Raw genomic sequence first — 21,764 nt, 5'->3', positions numbered from 1 at the left:
ATGAATCACAGTGAAAATAACTAACGAGGAAAGAGCCAAGTTTATGGTGACAGACACAGCAGTGCTGGAAGTTTCCCAGGCTCCTCAGGCTGCAGCCTGGTGTGCTGCTGCAGAGCTGAGCCTGCACTGATACATCTGGAATTGACACGATGGGGAGTTTGCTAAGGGTCTGATGTCTACAATGGTAATGCCTTCATACTAGGACTCCCTAAAAAATGAAAAGCTCTTGTTGCTCCTTTCCTGTTGTTCTCAGTAATCTCATGATCTGGAGAAGTTTTCTTGATGAACCAGGAAATATTATCACAAATCAGAAAAAGATTTCAATTCAACCCCCATCCCAAGCCCTTCCCTACTGTCTCTCTCACTTTAGCTGCCCACTCTAATAACAGTTATCATTCCCTGAATTTTAGAATAATTCTGTCAAATCCTTATGATATAGACAAACATTTGAAAAAATTGAGACCTCTATCAAATAACTGATACCACAATAAATTTTATATTAAATGTATTTTAAAAAATCAGAAATCATTAGAAGAAATCTTGTCCTTGGGAAGATTTTATGACATGAAAGAAACCCTAAAGAAGAAACGTATATAGTGGTAAGCAATTCTAATATTGCTTATAAACAACTATATTTCTGTAAAAAAAAAAAAAAAAGATTACTTGGCAAAATTAAAAGTAAACTGGGTAAAGCACACACAACCTAAATGTAATAGCAAAGGGCTTATACTTCATACTTAATGTATGAAAAGCTCTTTCAAAATAGTAAAACACACACATCCTAAAAGAAAAATGAGTAAAACATGCAAATAATTTGGAAAATCATGAAAACAGAAACATGAAAAGTTTTTTGTTCTTTATATATCCAGCTCAACTTCACTCATAAGAAATGGGCTGGATTCAAACTAAAAAGCTTCTTCTCAGCAAAGGAAACAATAATAATGTGAAGAGAGAGCCTACAGATTGGGAGAAAATCTTTACCACAAACACTTCAGATAGAGCACTAATCTCCAGGATATATAAAGAACTCAAAAAACTTAACACCAAAAAGAACAAACAACCCAATAAATAAATGGGATAAGGAACTGAACAGACACTTCATAGAAGAAAAAACACAATTAATAAACATGAAAAAATGTTCATCATCTTTAGCAATTAGAGAAATACAAATCAAAACTATGCTAAGATTTTATCTCATTCCAGTCAGAATGACAATTATCAAGAATACAATGGTAGTTGGCAAGGATGTGGGGAAAAAGTACACTCATATATTGCTGGTGGGACTGCAAATTGGTGCAACCACTGTGGAAAGCAGTATGGAGATTCCTGAGAATTGGAATGGAACTATCATTTGACCCAGCTATCCCACTCCTTGGTTTATACACAAAAGACTTAAAAGTAGCATACTACAGTGACACAGCCACATCAATGTTTATAGCAACTTAATTCACAATAGCTAAACTACGGAGCCAACCTAGATATCCTCAGACAGATGAATGGACAATGGGATATTACTCAGCCTTACAGAAGAATGAAATTATGGCATGTGTAGGTAAATGGATGGAGTTGGAGAATATCATGCTAAGTGAAATAAAGCAAACTCAAAAACTCCAATATTTTCTCTGATAAGCATATGCTGATCCATAATGGTGGGGTGGGGGTAGGAAGGAATGAAGGAACTTTGGATTGTGTATAGGGGAATGAGAGGAGGCTGGGGGAGGTACGGTGGGATGAGGATGGGAAGGATGGTAGAATAAGACAGACATTATCACCCTATATACATGTATGATTACACTACCAGTGTAACTCTGCACCATGTACAGACAGATCAATGTACACAATTCATTTGTGTACAATATGTCAAAGTGCATTCCACTATCATGTACAACAAATAAAAACCAATTAAAAATTTAAAAACATTTAAAAAATTATATAGTATTTTTTTACTTTTAAGATTAGAAAAGATAAGCCTAAAGGTGGAATAACTAAAAAAAATATAATAATAGTGCCCTGTTTGGGGGAAGTGTAAGGAAATGGTCATTCTCACACATTGCTGAAAGACATCCCTATCAATTCATCTTGCAGAGCACTTGGAAAGATACATTAAAATCTTTTAAGAATGTACAACTACTCTGATGCAGCAATTTCATTCTAGGGCCATTAAAAAGATAAATGGGCAGACACTCCTAAATGTTCATAGAAGGATGTTCATCGAAGCACAATTTATAAGACTGAAAATTTTAAAACTAAATTTCTATAATAAGGAATTGTTTACACAAATTATAATACATTTAATGGGAAAATGAACTTCTTGCAATCATGATAACTTCACATTTGCTCACATGTCATCTTTAAATAGGAAACATCTTAAAGCATTGAAAATTACAACACTGTATTTATAAAGTACTTAGCTAGTGACTGTCACAATAAACACTCTACACAGTTTTAAATTATGTTTCATGGAAAAGTTCAAACACACAAAGATTCAGAGATATAAGATGATGATCCTCCATATACTCATCATTTACCTTCAAAACTTACAACAATTTGCTATTGTTATTTTTTTAAGTATAAAATGACTCCTCCCTTCCCAAATCAGAGCATTCAACTTAATTTCTAATAAATGTGCAGGAATGTAACAGTCTGCATTATATAAACACAGAAAAATTTTGCATCAAAATGTTAATCATGATGAATCTCTAGGATGAAATGATGGATGATATTATTTCTCATTTTATCTATATTTTCTCATTCTTATAAAATGAACATATATGTAATTTTAATAGCTGACTAAAAAGAATTCAAGGAAATATGTAACACAAAAAGAAGCTACTTCTGAACTCTATTTTTAGATGCTAACGATATGCAAGAAATAAATTATACCAAGAATTTTTTTAAACGGGAGAGGTATTGTGTTGATATCTACCCACGGAAATTCCTGGCCTTTCTACTGTTATTGTTCAACGGTGACCTATACATCAACCAAGTGTAATGAATTGATCTTGACTAGACTCCTGACTATAAAAGTTACATCCAACAATGAAAGGACAGTTTTTAGATACTGGAGAATTTGAACAGACTGGAAATTAAAATTATATTAAGAAGATATTATTTTGTTAATGTAATACTGTAATTACTGTAGGTTTTTTTTTAAGTCCTTATTTGTTGAGAAAGATGATAATGTCTATGATTTGCTTTGTTACATCCTAGCCAAACAAAAAATGTGAGGAAGGGAACACAGTTTTAGTTTTGCAAGATGAAAAAGTCCTAGAGATCTATAGTACAACCATGTGCATACAGTTAATATGACTGCAGTGTACACTTAAAAATTGCTTAGGTGACAAATTTTGTTATGTTTTAATCACAATTTAAAAACAAAAACAAAAAAAACCTAGCAACATGATGGTAGCTATTAGTGCTGGGTAACAAGTACACAGAAGTTTATTTAAATGTTTAAATAAACTTTTTTTTTAATATTTATTTTTCAGTTTTCGGCGGACACAACATCTTTGTTTGTATGTGGTGCTGAGGATCGAACCCGGGCCGCACGCATGCCAGGTGAGCGCACCACCGCTTGAGCCACATCCCCAGCCCCTAAATAAACTTAATATACATCATCATACATAGTGAGTCACAGAAAGGTTTAATTTTATTTAGTTTGCCAAGAGAGACAGAGACACACATTTATAAGTGACAATTTAGTTAAACATTCAGTTTTAGTTTAAACAAAACTATCAGAAGAATAGTTCACATATTCTTAGTAGGGAAAACAGATGTTGGCTCTCTGAAGGCTGCTTATTCTAGCTCTAGTTGAATTATGGTAAATAAAAATCCCATTTATTAACAATGAAGTTTTAATTAGACAGCTAATAATCACAATAATAATTTGAAATTGGAAAACAGCAATTTAAAAAAAGGATCTACAATCAGTAATGACACCATGGATAAATAATCACAAACTGAAAAAATTAAGACACAATTTGCTTTTTTTGCAATCTGAAGGCTATATTTAGAATAGAACAATGTCTTATAGCAATTAAGTTTGCATAGTGCTTTAGCACTCAGATCAAAAAATCCTGTTGAATTTTGTTGTCCTGCACAGGCTCAGTAGCTTCCTATACCTTAAAATATATTTTTTTCCTTGGAATTGCTATGGGTCCTCTCCTGTCATTCTGAGTAGAGTCACTTACAGCAGAGCTATTCTTGATAGTTTACCTGAGAGCTGACATTTCAGGAAAATGAACAAAATGTTAATATAGTATGAAGACTTAAAACAACAAATAGCCTGTTTAAAAACAAAAACAAAACTTCTGTCTAGCTCTCTTAACCAGTCTTCTCTCATTCTATAAACTGAAATAACTACTAACCTTGTCAGATTGTCATATTAAACAAATAACATATAAACTGCATGTAGGAAGCAGAGAAGCAGAGGTGGTGTCTAGAACATAACAGATGGTCACAAATATTCATTTCCCTCTATGTTCTCATTTTTTAATTAAAAAAGTAAGTCAGGTGTGGTGGCGCATGCTTGTAGTCCCAGTGGCTTGGGAGGCTGAGACAAGAGTATCATAAGTTCAAGGCCAGCCTCAGCAATTTAGCAAGACTGAAAGCAACCTATTGAGATCCTGTGTCAAAAAGGGGGAGGGGGGGCCCTAGGATGTGTATTAAGCACTCTTAGGTTCAATCCCTGGTACCTCCCCTACCCCCGAAAAAAAGGAGCTACAAAAATCCTAAGAAGACAAAATACCTAAATTAGGTATCTATATGGGTGTGTGTCTGTTTGTTTATTGATGCCAGAGGTTGAACCCAGAGGCAGTTAAGCACTCAGCCACATCCCCAGCCCTTTTTTATTTTTCATTTTGAGATAGGATCTCACTAAGTGCGGAGGCTGGCTTTGAACTTGAAATCCTCCTGCCTTAGCCTTTCAAGCCACTAGGATTACAGGGCAGGCCATTATTTTTGTTTAAGCTACTAGTTCTTCATAAAAATTTCTACCACTGTTCTAAGTGTTTCTGCAACCAGCAATGTACACAGCAATGCAGTGTGACTTTCTAGTACACAGCAATGCAGTGTGACTCTCTCAGCTTTTGTTTCCAAACAAGCAGACCAGCTGAGTTTAGGCACCTCAGTGGAGGTATCTAATTATCAGAGAGATAAATCCAGGCATAGGGCTGGGGATGTGGCTCAAGCGGTAGCGCGCTCGCCTGGCATGCATGCGGCCAGGGTTCTATCCTCAGCACCACATACCAACAAAGATGTTGTGTCCGCCAAATACTAAAAAATAAATATTAAAATTCTCTCTCTCACTCTCTCTTAAAAAAATAAATAAATAAATAAATAAATCCAGGCATAGACAGAAGTAGAGAAAGCCAGGAGACCAATGAAAAGGAGAAAAGAGAGAAGAGTGGAAGAGAGAAGGGAAGGACAGAGAGACCAAGATTAGGAGAGTGCACCTGAGAGAGCAAAGGAGCAGGCAGGCAGGAGGACCCAGTGTGGTTAGAAGAGTGAGCCTGAAGGAGTGACTACTGCTCTGCAGGAGGGAGGGGAAGGTGTCCTGAGCATGTCTAGTTGTTGAAAAGGATAGGCCCATAAGGAGAGGAGAGAGGATTTACTACACAAGAAAGAAAGTAGGCTTAGCAGAGAGAAGCTGAGAAAGAAGGAAGTTGTATTACCATAGGTCAGATTTAATCAAAACCTATCTGCCTTTCATTATGTTAAAATGTCTTAACTTACCTGAATTATCTCTGATTGTTCAGCTAGAGCCTTCCTTTGTGCCTCCAGAGAAGATACCTGTTGCTGATAAATCAAGCGCTGCTTCTCCCAGTCCAGTGATTTCTGACGAAATTCCTGAGGAGCCAATTAAGGTACTTAACTTTTAAGTGCTTCCCCTTGCTGTCACTACTTCCCAGATTCACTTTTGCTTTAATTTTTCCCCACTTCCCTGGATACACTTGCACCTTTCTCCACAGCAGGAGCCCCATTACTCACTTAGCTGACAGAACTGCAGAGCAATACTGAATTCCTCTCATACTGTGCCTTTGGATATCTGTCTTTCTAAATTTAACACCCTAATGGTGAAAAGTATGAAACACAGATGCTGAACAGAGGGTCCATAACCATCTTCACAGATTTGCTGCCACCTAAGGGTTGTTATCATTTTCTAGTGATTTTTCAGAAGACTGATACTAAGATAACTAAAATTTCAAAATATGACTACATACACCCTCCTTATTCAAATTCTTGATTTCCAGACCCAGGAACTGAACAGATTCAAGTACATTTATGGGTAAGTCCATTGGTAGCCCAATCCTTCTCAGTATTTAAGTCTTAGGAACCAAGTAGATTCAGATAACACAATATCCTTAATAGACAAATTTTTATTACCTCAACAGAAGATCTTGAATAACATGGGAATTCTGACTAAAATTTTATTTATAACCCAAAACTGAAGAGTTCAAAATTAATGATGGATCAGCAGCAACTCCAGATTGCAAGATCAAAAAAAATAAATCCAATCTTTATTAAATGGGGTACATCAAAGGGGAAAAAAAACTATCAGGGTCCCTTCTATGAGGGTCCTTTAGGACCTCAACTCTAGACATCTCATACTCCTTAGGATAATTATTGATAATCAGATTTTTTATATCCACACAATCATTCTATTATACATACCAGTACTCATGTGGGTGCTGGAGATACAATGTTTAATAAACAAAATCCTAGCCAACTCAATTGAAGGGCAACATATAACATATTCATCATACAGTACATTATATGGCAATTTGGTTTTTGGAGAAAACAGAGCATAAAATGTTCAGAGATGGGGGTTGTAATTTTTTAAAGGGGCTAGCCAAACAGAGTAAATAATATTTAAGTAAACATCTAGGGCCATGAAGAGGAAGCTGTACTATTCCAGGCAGAGGGAACAGCCTTGAAGTGGGAACATCCTGATTTGTTTAAGGAGGCTGGTATGGTTGGAAAGGAATGACTGAAAGAGAAAGTAGCATACAAGATCAGAGAATTAACAAGAAATGAGGCATGTACAGAATTATAACTGGCTTTTAAGAGAAGCTACTCGAAGGTTTTTGTATAGGACATGATTTGACTTTCACTACAATAGAATCACTCTGGTTATTGTGCTGAGAAAAGAAAGGTCAAGGAAGCTACAAGAGAAAGAACTGGGAAACTGAGAAATGGAGCTACCATCACCTGAAATGGCAAATGGTGTTGGGGAGATGAAGAAAAAAGTCAAGACCTTTACTTTGGACATGCTAAGATTGACACAGTTCTAGACATTGTAGTAGATATGTAAAACAGGTAGTTTAATGTTACTCTGTAACAACGAGGAGAGATCACAGCCAGGTATTTGGGAATTGTCAACATACACAATGTTAAAACTATAAGACTGAAGGAAACCACCAGGGGAGTGAACATAGATATAGACAGACAGACAGATGAGTGTGTCAGAAGATGAGTGTGACATACAGAAGAAAATGTGATGTTTCTCAAAGCCAAGTCAAGAAAGTGTTTTGAGGAAGAGGGAAAGACCAGCTGAGTCTAATGCTGCAAAGATAATAAGGATGCTGAGGAGTGGCCATAGGCTTTAGGAATGTGGAGGCTACTGGTGACCTCCATGCAAATAGCTTCTAAAACACGAGGAGAAAAAAGCTTTACTGGGTATGTGCAAGAAAGTTGGCAGATTATTATTTTTTATTTGTTCTTTTAATATATACATGACAGTAGGGTGTATTTTAACATATACATATTTGGAATATAACTTTAAAATACCCCCCGCCTCCAAAAAAAAGAAAGAAAAAGTGGGAGAAAAAACTGGAGACAAGATTAGGTGCCTGAAGTGATTTAGCTGTAAAATGAAAAAGAAAGATGAGACAGAGGAGGGGGGGAAGGGTCAAGAGAGGTTATTTGAGAGAAATCTGAATGCTCGTGGAAAAGATCCAATAAGGCAGATTCAGAAGAGAGAAGGAAAATTGCTAGAGGATGTCTTGGGTGGAGGAGAGGGAAGGCACAGCCAGTTCCTCCAGTAGGGAGGGAAGGCAGGGCACCTGGGCACTGACACAAGTAGGTGGGTAGACACAGTATTAGAAGTCTGAACAGAAAGGAAGCTATCACTTGAAGGTGAGGACATGGGAACAAGTGTGGAAAGACGAAAGAGAAAAGAAGTATGAAAGAGTCACTGTGGAAACTTGGGAGAGAAAGAGGAAATACAGTATGATTCCAGGTAATGGTAGGAGTCATTTGAGGTCAATGACTATGAATTTAAAATAAGGTCCTCCAGCATGGTTATGTTCAGCCACTTGTGGCAGGCAGAGTGGGCAGAAAGGCAGAATTAACTAGAGCTGTAGTTTTGACAGGCAAAAGGAATGAAGTGAGAGAGGGTCATAGAAGATGAAGGGGAATATAAGGAATACAACCATGAACTTCACACTGGATAAGGACTCTTAAGTGAGAGCACAGTAGACACAGAGCAGTGAAATATACCATAATTCAATCATTTTAAGGAATGGGTAATGATTATTAAGTATCAAAGGATTAAAGGAAATGAGTTGAAAGGATAGAGATGGTGGCTAAAAATGATATTCTAAAGAGATTGCAAACACTGGTAAAGACAAGGAATGACAAAAGGAAAAAATGAATGAGACAAGGAAGATATCAATATATGTATGAAGGCTGGGAGCAATGGCGAACACTTAGAATCTAAGAAACTTGGAAGGTTGAAGCAGGAGGGTCACAAGTTCAAGGCCAGCCTCAGCAACTTAAAAGAGACCTTTAGCAACTTAATGAGACCCTGTCTGGAAAAAAAAAAAAGAGAGAGAGAGAGAGAGAGAGAGAGAGAGAGATAGACAGATACTGGGTTCAATCCCCAGTTACAAAAAAAGGAAACAAGAAAGAAAGAATAGGATGCCAAGAAACCCAAGATCATGGTATTAGAAGCATCATCCTTGTAGACAGTGAAATCCTCAAGAGCTATGATAAGAGTAATAATGTTAGGGAGAAAAATAATGCACTGGGAGCTGAAATCTATGAGCCTGATATGTAACCTAGACTCAGGAGCTGGTCACTTAGGTTATATTATACGTACACTGGTGGGTGTTATGGGTTGATGACATGAACGTTAAAAGTGGGGTTTCGGAGGTAGAAAAAGAACAGAAAGGTCAGAAGTAGCAACGAGGAACAAAAAGGATATAGGAATTGGGGGGAGAAAGTATCAATGAAAAGGGCTGGGGGACAGCAATATTTGTGTTGAACTGTTCTAAAATTAGAATCAGCTAGGGAAGCTGGACAAAATGCAGATCCCTAGATCCTGTGCCATACTCCTAGAAGGGAATTTTAGAAAGCCTGAAAGACTGAGTGATTCTTAGGTACAGTGAAGAACTAATGGGAAGACAGATGTACAAAGAGGGGCAGACTTGTGCTGCTCCTTCCATTCTCAGCAGTGTTGACTCACCACCTCCTCTTAGGTCCTCTGGAGCCAACAAACACATTAGCCATGGAATTACTCAGTAAAAACAAAATCTAAACAATCTGATATACAGAGCACTATGCAGAAAAACAACAACAACAAAAAACGGACTTTCAGTATTTACTAAGCCCCTTCTCTACCAGCTTGAGATACAGTAAGTGAGACAAGGACGCTGCTAATGGAGGACCACTGGAGATACTGGGTACAATACTCCTTTCTAGGACATAGTCTCAGACATGGTTGCGATCTCTGGTCCCTGTTGCTTAAATGCTAGTTTCATGCTCCATCATTTTGACAACCAAACAAAAAAATGTCTCTATACATTCCAAAAGCCCTGTAAGGGTACTACTGCACTGTTGAGAATTACTGATCACCAGTAACCCCATTAACCACAGGGAACCAGGTGATGATAGGAGGTAGAGTGGCTCACCCTCCCACCATTGAAATAGCTCAGTGGCAGTCCTGGAGATGGCAGAAAATTGGTTTCAGGAAACAGCACCATTAGAAACAGCATTTTCCTACATGAAGGCTGAAGTCACTATTGTGATTATTACGTACCTCTATTTTTCCAGTTAACCTTTCAATCTCAGTCCGATCTTCCCTGTGATTTTTGGTATTTCCTCTGAATTCCCTTATTTGTTTTTTCTGCAGCTTCTCATAGCTTCTTTTCAGTCTGCCTAACTGTAGACACAGTTATTTAAAATTATTTATTCAAATTTATTTAAAATTTAAGAATTAGTCTACAGTGGCAAGGCCACAAATTGGTATTATGAAAGCAAGAGCAGTGCTAACCAATACTACTGAAAATAGACTGAGAACATATTCGATTTGCAATTGAAATACAAAACTGAAACTTACATATGAAAAATAAACTCTAATAAAAATAGAAAAATAAGAGAAAAATAATTTTAAAGAAAAGATTAGGTTTTATAACATTAAGCTTGCACTTAAAGACCCTACCACCCACTTCCACCATAAAAACAGTAAATAAAAATTATTTTTCTTTTCTCTAGGTCTATGGTTCTCAAGCCAAAATGCTGTGGGGCACTGATAATCAGGAATAATTAAACCAAAATAAAAGCAGTTTTTCCCAAATCTAAGTAAAATTGAATTAATGGATAGAATTTTCTTATTCCTAAAATTCTGCTTTTGATCCTCCATTATTTAAAATCTATCAAGTGACTTAACTCAAAAAATCAAAATATTAAAATTTTTTGTAATATTTCACACAATTATATAAAAATATTCTATTATCTTCATATATTCAAACAAGAAAAGTATTTTATAATTCTTGTTCTAGGCAATATTGAACAAATAATCAGGCAGGATTTTTTGCCTGGATTTAAGAACAAGGAAATAGATCTCTAGCCCTGTACCTCCCATGGAATAGGTATTTTCAATTTTACGGTAGAAACTGACTCTCATTAACAAAATTCTCAAGGACTAAAGAGACAACTAAACAACATATATTAGAACTAAAATCTCACTTCTTCGTGTAGTTTCTTTAACTCTTGCTTGTAATCCATGGCCATCTCTTGCTTGATTTTTTCATGGTCTTCTAACTGCTGCTTCAACAATCCAACCTAAAAGGAGACAGATGATAGTACTTTTTATTATTAGCCTTGAAACAATAGCCCTGAACATAAAAGTAGGAAATAACCTTTGTACTTACTTTTAAACAAGTTTCAAATGTATAGAACGTACATAAGCTCCATGTATGTTTATATATATTGTATATATTTTCAAATATCTAGCTATATTCAATAATTCATAGCACACTCCCCCAAAAATGGAGAACAAACAACTGTTCTAGAATTTCCAGGTTTAAATTAAAATTCACATTGTCTGTTTGATTTATTCTTCCCAATCTTTTTCATAAGAAAAACTGATGAAAACAAGGGGCTGGGGATGTGGCTCAAGCGGTAGCACGCTCGCCTGGCATGCGTGCGGCCCGGGTTCGATCCTCAGCACCACATACAAACAAAGATGTTGTGTCCGCTGAAAACTAAAAAATAAATATTAAAAAATTCTCTCTCTCTCCCTCTCTCTCTCACACACACTCTCTCTTAAAAAAAAAAAAAACACTGATGAAAACAATTTTAAAAATATAAAGCTTTTTAAATTTTAGAAACCAAGAATGCTTTACATTAAAAAAGTCTAAGGGTCTGGGGTTATGGCTCAGCGGTAGAGCACTTGCCTCATACATGCAAGGCCCTGAGTTCAATCCTCAGCACCACATAAAGATAAATAAATAAAATAAACGTATTATGTCCAACTACAACTAAATAAATAAATTTTTAAAAAATCTATAAGACTTCAAGAATAACTTCTATAAATCCAAGTGCAGATTAATAATGTCAGAAAGAAAGACAGCAGGAGAATTGTACTTGCTTTATAAATTCACCCAACTTTATAGAAAATGGTTTCACTAACCAAAGGAAGTCATCCTAACTCAATTACCAATGATTTGATACCTGATTATTTCCTGCCCAGACCTCACCTATGTAAGTATCCAGCTGTACTTCTCTCCGTGCCCCCCCCCCAACCTTTTAAAATTTCTATCAGGTCCTATTTAATGAAGAGAATCTAATCAAAAACAGATCAAAGATTTTAATAAATATCCTTTCAGCATCTATGGAGATGATAACATGACTTTTTCCTCAGCTTTATTAGTAAATAAGTTAGATTAGTTGATTTATTTTGTTGTTGTTTTTGTTCTTTTTAGTGACACATGACAGTAGAGTCAATTTTGACCTATCTATACAAACATGAATACATCATATTCTAATTAGGATCCCAGTCTTGTGTATGTACATGATGTGGAGATTCACTATGGTGTATCCAGCAGTACTTCTCTTGACAACCAATTAGAATTTCAGTTACAGACAAAAGGAGCTGGAGAACAGGGGCCTGGAGATAGTAATCTCAATCAAAATACAGAATAGTAATTCAAAACCAAACAAACAAACAAACAAAAAACTAAAAATAAATTTATAAGACTAAGAAGTTAATACAATTTCAATAAAAAAAAAATCCTAGTATTTTTTTGAACTTGAGAAAGTATTCTAAAATTCAAACTAAAGAATATTAAATGTACTCAATAAAAATGGAAGAAAAAACTACTAAGTGAATATTTACCAAATTTCTGGATAAGAGGAAATTTTCTAGCTTAAAGCAAATATAAAAGTCATTTTAAAATGATGGATATGACTGTGTAAAAATGTAAAACTTCCACATTTTAAAAAATCCAAGTAACAAAATTAAAAGAGTAAGTTAAATTCACTCTTATATACTAATCAAAGGGCTTTAAACTTTTAGTATATAAATAAACTTTTACAAATCAAATTTAGGAAATTACTAAGCTTTCAATAGAGTAATAACATAAGAAAAATGATTCCTACAAAACCTAAAAGAAAATTTTAAAAATCAATGGATACAATCAAAGCACATCATATTCACAACGAAATGTCACAACGAAACCCATTAATATGTATAAACAATATGTGCTAATAATTTTTTTAAATATTTTAAAAATGCCATTGGGCATTTTATGTCTATCAAATTGTAAAGATCTCATAAAATATAATTTACATAAGCCAGTTATTTAGAATCAAGTACCCACAGAGTGTTTAGAAAAATGCAAAGTACAATAACCTTTCTATATTAATACTCATAGAAATAGTAAGCATTCATCTGTTCAACACAAATTGAAAAGCCTTAATTATTCATATTTCCTAGTCCATATCTGCTTGAGGATACAAAATTAGCAAGTGAAGGAACAAGAGGTAAGTACAATGATCAGTAGAGACGTACAAGATTTTTTAGAACAGAAGAAAAAAAAGAATCAGATTACCATTATAGTAGACCTGTGGTATCTATCTACTAAAACACATAACTCACCACCAAAAAAACCACACACACACACACACACACACACACACACACAAACTTCCTTAGACTTTCAATAGCTATGACCCTTTGGCCCTCTGTCACATTTAAGATAGGACAGGCCTACAGAACCTTCCAAGCTTTGAATGATTTTATAAGACCTATTAACTGACCATGGAATCCTCAAACCCAGCAAAAATTCTTTGACCAAGGTTTTTAAAATCAAAGGCGAAGGGATAAAAAAAAAAAAAAAAAAAAAAAAAAAAACAAATAACCCATCACTTTCCACTCTACAATATTTTACAATCTCTTTTATTTGGCTCTTCATCTATGTCCCAAGAGAACTCAGATCCCAAAGAGAAAGGTTTGCTGGCATGACCTCACAACCCATTTGAAGAAGCCTGGCCTTGAGAGTCTCTCCTTCCTCAGATTCTCGGCATAATGTGACATGTGGAATCCCTGAAGAGCACAGAAGAGGTTCTAGTTCAATCTCAGTTTCTCTGACCTCTTAGCAATTGGATCTCTTCATCCGCCACTAACAGGTTAAATAAATACCCAAATTACATATAGCCTACCTATCAAATAAAGAGAGGCAGAAAGACAAAATATTTTCAAGACAAAACAGCAATAGAGAATCTCCAGGTAACTATCCTAATAAATAAGGAAATGCAGATGACAGAGTGACAAAGTCTAAAGAAACTCGGAGAAAAAATACAAAGATACTAACCAATGAGTGCAAACTAAAATGCCAGAACAAACCCTCCAACTCCAACTGAAATCTCTTTTCAATACACTGTACAGTTACAGTTAATAGCAAATCCATCCCAAAACCGTACTAGAGAGTATGAGAGAGACAGAGAGAATGTGTGTGTGTGTGTGTGTGTGTGTGTGTGTGTGTGTGTGTGTGTAAAATCTGGAAAACTTATTCTGAAAAAACACACCAAAAGCAACATGTAGAATTTGCTCCCCTCTTCCAGAAAATCATATCGACACTGAAAAGGAAAAAATGAGACCTTCAATTTCCAGTTCATTGTCTTATTAATTATAATGTAACACTAAATCATTGATCAATAACAGAAGTGAGAATATCAACTGTTAATGAAGATAACATGACCAAGATAGTCACAGAACTTCTAGTCCTTCACACTACTCTGTTTTTACTACTTTCTAGAGTAAAAGAAGTTAAAAAAATTATAAAATTTATTAATATAAAAAACAATAAACTAAGTAAACAAGGACAAACATACTTTGTATAAATATAAAAAGATAAATGCAAAAATTGGCAAGAATTTTAGTAGGTAAGGGGGAAAGGAAGCATGATAAATCATGTAATTCTCAGAAGTTACCATTGCTACTAGTAATTTCCAAACTTTTCCATGCCCAAATGGAGGGGGAAAATGCATGTTTTCAACCACTCAAATAGGAACTGGCTACTGGTTTATTTTTAAATAAACTTTAACTGAAAGAAAATAAATACACAGAAAAGTACAGCAGAGAATAATCCTCTCAATCATGGCCACCATTCCAAGCAGACTGCCTCCTCCTCTGCAATAGTTACTGCCTCTTTCTCCACAGGTAACCACTACTCTGACTTTGAATATTCTCAGTCAGGGGGCTGGGGATGTGGCTCAAGCGGTAGCGCGCTCGCCTCGCATGCGTGCGGCCCGGGTTCGATCCTCAGCACCACATACAAACAAAGATGTTGTGTCCGCCGAGAACTAAAAAAATAAATATTAAAAGTTCTCTCTCTCTCTCTCTCACTCTCTCTCCTCTCTCACTCTCTCTTTAAAAAAAAAAAAAAAAAAATATTCTCAGTCAGTTTTGCTTTGTCTCTTTTTTTACTTTATATAAATGATGCCATCATACACACAGAATAATGATTCCATACATATGGTATGTTCTCCGGGGCTGGTGCTTTCACGAAACATGATGTTTTTAAAAGTCATCCATACTGCTGCCTGGAGCAAAAGCTCATTCTTTTTCAATGCTATATTGTCTTCTACTGTATGGATACATAACTTAAAAAGTCTTTTTTATCATTCATGGACATGTGAGCTATATTCAGCTTCAAGTTACTAAGAATAGTGCTGTTAGGAACAGAAGTACCACATATTTGTATTAGGAGTGGAACTGCCACATTGTAGTGTAACTTCAGTAGATAACTGGCAGTTTTCAAAAGGGATTGTACTAATTTACATTACCACCAATAATGTAAATTCCAGCTACTTCATGTTCTTATGATAACTCACTATTCATAGTTTTTTAACTTTTAGTCATTCTGGTGAATATCTAGTGGCATCTTGCAGTTTTAATTTGCATTTTTCTCATAACCAGTGAAATGGAGCACTTTTTTACATGCTTATTAACCATTTCAATATCTTCCTTTATGAAATGGCTATGAAAATTTTTTTTCCTATTCTGCCATGCAGTTAACCTCTTATTAAACTAAAGAAGTTTTAGCTGCGTTAGCTGGGCACCTTGGCGCATGCCTGGAATTCCAGTCACTAGGGAGGCTGAAGCTTGAGGATCACAAGTTTGAGATCAGTCTGAGTAACTTAGCAAGACCCTGTCTCAAAATAAAAAATAATTTCAAAAGGACTGGAGATGTAGCTCAAGGTACCCTTGGTTTCATCCCCAGTACCACACACAAAAAAATAATAATAATAACTTTATCTATTCTTTGTTGCTATGCATTGTAAAAAGGTTCCTGATTTTAACATAGTCCAAAATCAAACCATTAACCTTTTCCTATACAATTATTGTTTAAGAAATCTTTTCCCTATCCCCTTATCACATATTTCTAACATATTTTCTAAAATCATCTTCTAGAATATTTTTAAGCATTTCATATTAAAATCTATAATCCATCTACAACTGAATTTGGTGTATGATACAAAGTAAAAGTAAAAAAATCTTTCTTTTTTACCCCATTTTACTATTGTTGTGCCATTTATGGAAAAGAAGCCCTACTACCCTTCAGTATTGTCATTAATCAAATGTTCACATGTGAAGTCTATTATGGAACCCTATTCTGTCAAACTGTGTGTTTTTCTATCCTTGCAATAATAACACAAGATTATACTAGAAAGAAACCACCATATGAGCCAGTTTGAGTCTTGCTAAGTTACCCAGACTGATCTCAAACCCACTCCTTAGTATTTATCCAGAAGAACTAAAATAAGCATACATGCATACCAATGTTTATAGTAGCACAACTCACAATAGCCAAGATATAGAATCAGCCTAGGTGAATAAGGCTGAATGAATAAGGAAACTGTGGTACATATTGTGTATACACAATGGAGTTCTACACAGGCATAAAGAAGAATGAAATTATGTCATTTGCTGGTAAATGAATGGAACTGGAGAGCATTATGCTAAGTAAAGTAAACCAGACTCAGAAAGTCAAGGGTTTTTCTCAAAAGTGAAAGCTAAAGAGAAAAAAGGAACTTAGATCTCGTGAAAACAAAAGGGAGATCAGTAGAGTAGAAGCAGGAGATCAATGAGGGGGTGGAGAAAAGGGGGAAGAACTAGGGAATAAAGTTGACCAAATTATACTAGGTACATATCATGAATATACCACAATACATTCTAACTTTAAATAAAACTATAATGCATTAATTCAAAATAAATATAAAGAAGGAAGACCAATAGAGTAAAGGAAAAGGGGGGAGGGGGAAGGAGGAGAGGGAAAGGGGTACTACTGGGGACTGAAATGGAGAAAACTATGTTACATGCATTTATGAATGTCAAAATGAACCCTACTATTAGGATAATGCACTAAATATTTTAAATATTCATCTAAATAATCATACTGTCTCATACTAAGTCTTCCAACTTAATTCCTCATCAAAATGTCTTGGTTACTTCTATACACATTTTGGAATTACCCTTGTCAGTTTTCATTTAAAAATACATTGGAATTTGATTAGAATAACAACTAAATATCTCTATATATCAATTTTGGTAAAAACCAATACCTTTAAAATACTGAGTTCAAGAATATACTCTAGTCCTTTCATTTATTTCAGCTTTAGCTTCTCCCCAAAATTTAGAGCTTTCTTTATGACTTTTTTTTTGGCGGGGGGGGCATTGACCAGGATTGAACTCAGGAGCACTCAACCACTGAGCCACATCCCCAGCCCTATTTTGTATTTTATTTATAGACATGGTCTCACTGAGTTGCTTAGTGCCTTGCTTTTGCTAAGGCTGGCTTTGAACTTGTGGTCCTCCTGCCTCAGCCTCCCAGCTTCTGGGATTACAGGCAGATGCCACAGTGCCAAACTTCTAAATGACTTTTATCTCTCAGATTTACTATATTTGGTGCTTTTTCTGTTACATTACTCTTATCAATGATATCTTTTTAAACATCTTTCTAACTGCTTTTTGCTGATAAAGAGAATTTGATTAATTTTTATAGAGTAACCTTGAATTAAGCAATCTGCTATATTCATTTATTCTAAAAGTTTGTAGATTCTTTGGATTTTCTATGTATATAAATAAGTCAGGTACTAATTATAACAATGGCATCTCTTCCTCCCTAATCCTTACAGTTTTTATTTATTTTTTCTGGCTTTACTGCACTGTCTAAACCTCCACTAATTACAATGATGGAAAAACAAAGTAGTGATACTGGGCATCCTTGATTCATATACAATCTCTGAAGTAAAGCTTTTGATATTTTATAGTTACTTGCTACATGTTTCTTTTATAATCTTTTATCAGATTAAGGAAGTTTCAGTTATAGTTTGCTGAGTTATACTGATTACAAATGATAAACCAACCTTGAATTTCTAGGCCAAACCTAACTTGATCATGATATGATACCCTTCTCATATATCGCTACATTAAGTTTGCTAATATTTTCTTTCAGTTTTAAACCCACGTTCATATGAAATTGGCCCATAATTTTCTTCTCCTGTTATGTCCTTATTAGGTTTTAAAACCAAGATTATGCTGTTTTATAAAAGGAGTTAGGAAAATCTTTCCTTTTTTCTGCTCTCTGAAAAAATTTTTATACAACCGGTGTCTCCGTCAGCTTTTTTCACTGCTGCAACCAAAAGATCTGACAAGAACAATATTTAGAGGAGTAAATGCTTATTTAAGGCTCACACTTACTTCAGAGGTCTCAATCCACAGCCAGTCAACACTCAAGCTCTAGACCCAAGGAGATGAAGAACATCATGGTGGAAGGGCATGAGGAGGAAAGCAGCTCAGAACTCGGCCACCAAGAAGTAGAGAGAGACTTCAGCTTACAAAATCTATTCTCAGCTCACAAAATATATTCCCAAAAGGCACGCCCCAATGGCTCACTTCTTCTAGCCACACTGTACTGCCAAAAGTTATCACCAATTTAATACCTATCAGAGGATTAATGCGCTGATTATGTTAAAGAACTTTTAACCCAAGCATTTTACCTCTAAATTTTCTTGCATTTTCTTTCTCAGACATGAGCTTTTGAAGGACACCTCACATCTAAACCATAACAACTAGTGTTACTTACTCCTTATAATGTCTAGTAGAATTCACCACTGAAGCCAATTGGGACTGAAAATTTTCTCCATCAGAGTTTTCAATGACAGATTTAGTAAGTGGGATACCATACACGTTTCAACTTTTCTTGTGTGCTATACTTTTCTAGGAATTTTTCTATTACATCTAAATTTTCTATTGGGGGCATATTGTCATTCACATTATCCTCTTATAGCATTTACACTAAATAGGATCTATAATGGGTTTTCTTTTTAAATGCAAACATTAGTTATCATTTTCTTTCTTCATTAGTCTTATCAGGTTTATCACTTTTATTAAATTGTTTCCTAAGAACCAACCACGGCTTTTGTTCATCCTCTCTTATACATTTCTATTTCATTAGTTTCTATTCCTATCTCCACTGTATCTTTTCTTCTTCTTTCTTGGCCTTTATTTGCTGTTATTTTTTTCCCCAATATCTATCTCTCTCTCTCTATCTGCCCCACCCCACCCCCAGCCTGAACACAGGGCTTTGTGCATACTACATAAGCGCTCTATCACTGAGTTATATCCCCAGCCAATTTTTTCTAACTTTAGATCACTGCTTTTCAATATTTCTAATCTCTCTATATATAACGTGTGTATACATACACATATATACATACACACACACACTTTTGTTTTTGTGTTGCTGGAACTGGAGATTGAACCCAGGGCTTTGCGATGCTAAGCATATGCTCTACCAGTGAACTACATACACTCCCAGCCTCCATAAGTCTTGATACACAGAAAGTTGGCTTTCATTCAATCTAAAATTATTTTCTAATTTTCACTGTGATGTCTTCTTGACTCATGAATAATCAAACATTTGAGAATTTTCTGGTTGTGTTTTGTTGTTTGGATATTTTTTTTTTTTGGTTAAAAAATATAAGTCAATTCTTTGAAATATGTTGTGAACTGCCTTGTGGTTGTAGTGGTAAATATTTTCTTGAAAAGAATGTGCACTTGGCAGCAATTAGGTACAATCCTCCATTTAAACTAATTAGGTCAAGTTTATTAATCTTGATTAAATCTGTTTTTGAGAGTTGTATTAAAGTCTTCTATAATCATAGATTATAGATTATCACCACGAATTTAATTTTTCCCTAAATTCTGTCCATTTTTACTTTGTATATTTTAAGGCTATGTTATTAAGTACTTATAAAATTGAAACAACCAAACCAAATGAACTGATTCCTTCATGATTTTAAAATGTCCCTAGATCTCTAGCCTTGCTATTGGCCCAATGTTTACTTTGTCTCATGCTCAGTTTTCTTTTGGAATTCTTTCATGGAACATCATTTCCAAATTTTTATTTTCAAACATTGTTGTTGTTTTTAATTTCCTTCTTCCTAAATTCTTTAGAGTCTTAGCAAGCTCTTTCCCTAATCTCTCTAGATGAAACATTACCTGACTTTCACAACCTTCCCTATTTTTTCATATATGCTTTTTATGGGTATAAATTTCCCTCTGAGACATTTCAACCGCATCCCACAAGTTTTTCATTGTCTTTCCATTAAAAGTATTTTCTAATTTCCATTGTGACTGCTTCTTTGATCCATGAATTATTCAGAACTTTGTCTTAATTTTCAAATATATACAGATCTCTCAAGTTATCTTTTTCTAACTTGTCTCTGCTATGTTCAAAGGGAACATATCTATGATTTCAAGGCTTTGAATTGCATTGAAATTTACTTTACGGCCCAGGATGTGGTCAATTTTGTTAAGAGATCTGTTTGTGTTAGAAAAGAATGTGTACTCTGCAGTTCTGTTGTGTAATATTCTATAAATTGGGTCAAGTTTGCTGATCATGCTGCTCAAATCTGTATTCTTACTGATGTTTGTCTCTTCTTCCATCAGTCACTAAGAAAAATGTCAAAATCCCCAACTAAGATTATAGCTTCATCTATTTCCCCTTGTAGTTATGACACTTTCTGTATACATATGAGGGACAGAGGAAAAGAAAGAATTTTATTTTAAAACTATTTATACATACTTACAAAATGTTTCAGAACTGTCCCTCTGAGGGATGGAAAGCTGGAGATTTTATCCACTTATTTCAGTGCCTCCACTCCTTGGCTTGCCCTGCAGTACTAACTTCCCTACACTTCTGGATTTCACCTGAGCAGCTTCCAAGGACCCAGAGAGAGAAGCATAGTGTGGTGGAATACTGGCTATGCACAGGAAGCTGCACACAGCAGCTAAAATAAAAGCAGGAGCAAAAAGGATGTGATACGGGGCACGAAGAATGTCCATAATAATTACACACCCTGAAATTTCAAAATTTGTCATTATGAAGTGCTTCTCTTCACCTGTAATAATATTCTTTGCTTCTGCTTCAAATATCCTTTTTTCTGATTTGAATATCACTACACCACCTTTCTACATCAAGTGTTTTCAAGGGATATAATTTTATTTTACCTCTTACTTCCAACCTTCTTATGCCTTTATAATTATCAAAAATCGTGATTATTTTAACTCAGTTTACCCATTTTATCTTTTAATAAGGCCAGCTACAACATTTACATTTTGCAGACCTGTTCAGAATTAAATCTATCATCTTAGTACATTTAAATTTGTACTTAATAAGCTGTGTACTTTCCTCCCTCCTGATGTACCTTCTTTGAGACTAATTACTTTTTATCATTCCATTTTTCTCCTTCTATTAGTTTGGAAGATATACTCTACATAGTACATACTTTCAATGGTTTACACAAAGTTAAACCATGGTTTTATCACATAACAAGTTGTTTTAGTTAGCCTTTTTTCATCAATGTGAAGAAAACACCAGACAAGACCAAGTTAGAAAAGGAAGTTTATTTAGGACTCATGGTTTCAGAGGTCTCTGGTCCATAGATGACCAACTCCACTGCTTTGAGCCCAA

General features: G+C 35.0%; 1 protein-coding gene across 10 annotated transcripts in view; it reads right to left on the bottom strand.

Annotated features, from left to right (window-relative positions):
* CEP63 (centrosomal protein 63) overlaps nt 1-21,764 on the bottom strand; it is a 57,473-nt gene that overhangs the window by 20,035 nt on the left and 15,674 nt on the right. For all 10 annotated transcript variants that reach the window (XM_081301880.1, XM_081301882.1, XM_081301876.1 and 7 more), the window contains 3 exons: nt 10,969-11,064; nt 10,040-10,162; nt 5,734-5,847 (listed from right to left, as the gene is read on the bottom strand). In XM_081301880.1, the coding sequence (XP_081158006.1) occupies nt 5,734-5,847; nt 10,040-10,162; nt 10,969-11,064 (333 nt within the window). The remainder of the gene's footprint in view (nt 1-5,733; nt 5,848-10,039; nt 10,163-10,968; nt 11,065-21,764) is intronic.

Source organism: Spermophilus citellus (genome assembly GCF_964194105.1).
Source record: "Spermophilus citellus genome assembly, chromosome: 7".
In the NCBI taxonomy this organism is placed as follows: Eukaryota; Metazoa; Chordata; class Mammalia; order Rodentia; family Sciuridae; genus Spermophilus; species Spermophilus citellus.
Note: the sequence above shows the minus strand (reverse complement) of the source record. Positions and strands in the feature narration are given on the sequence as shown.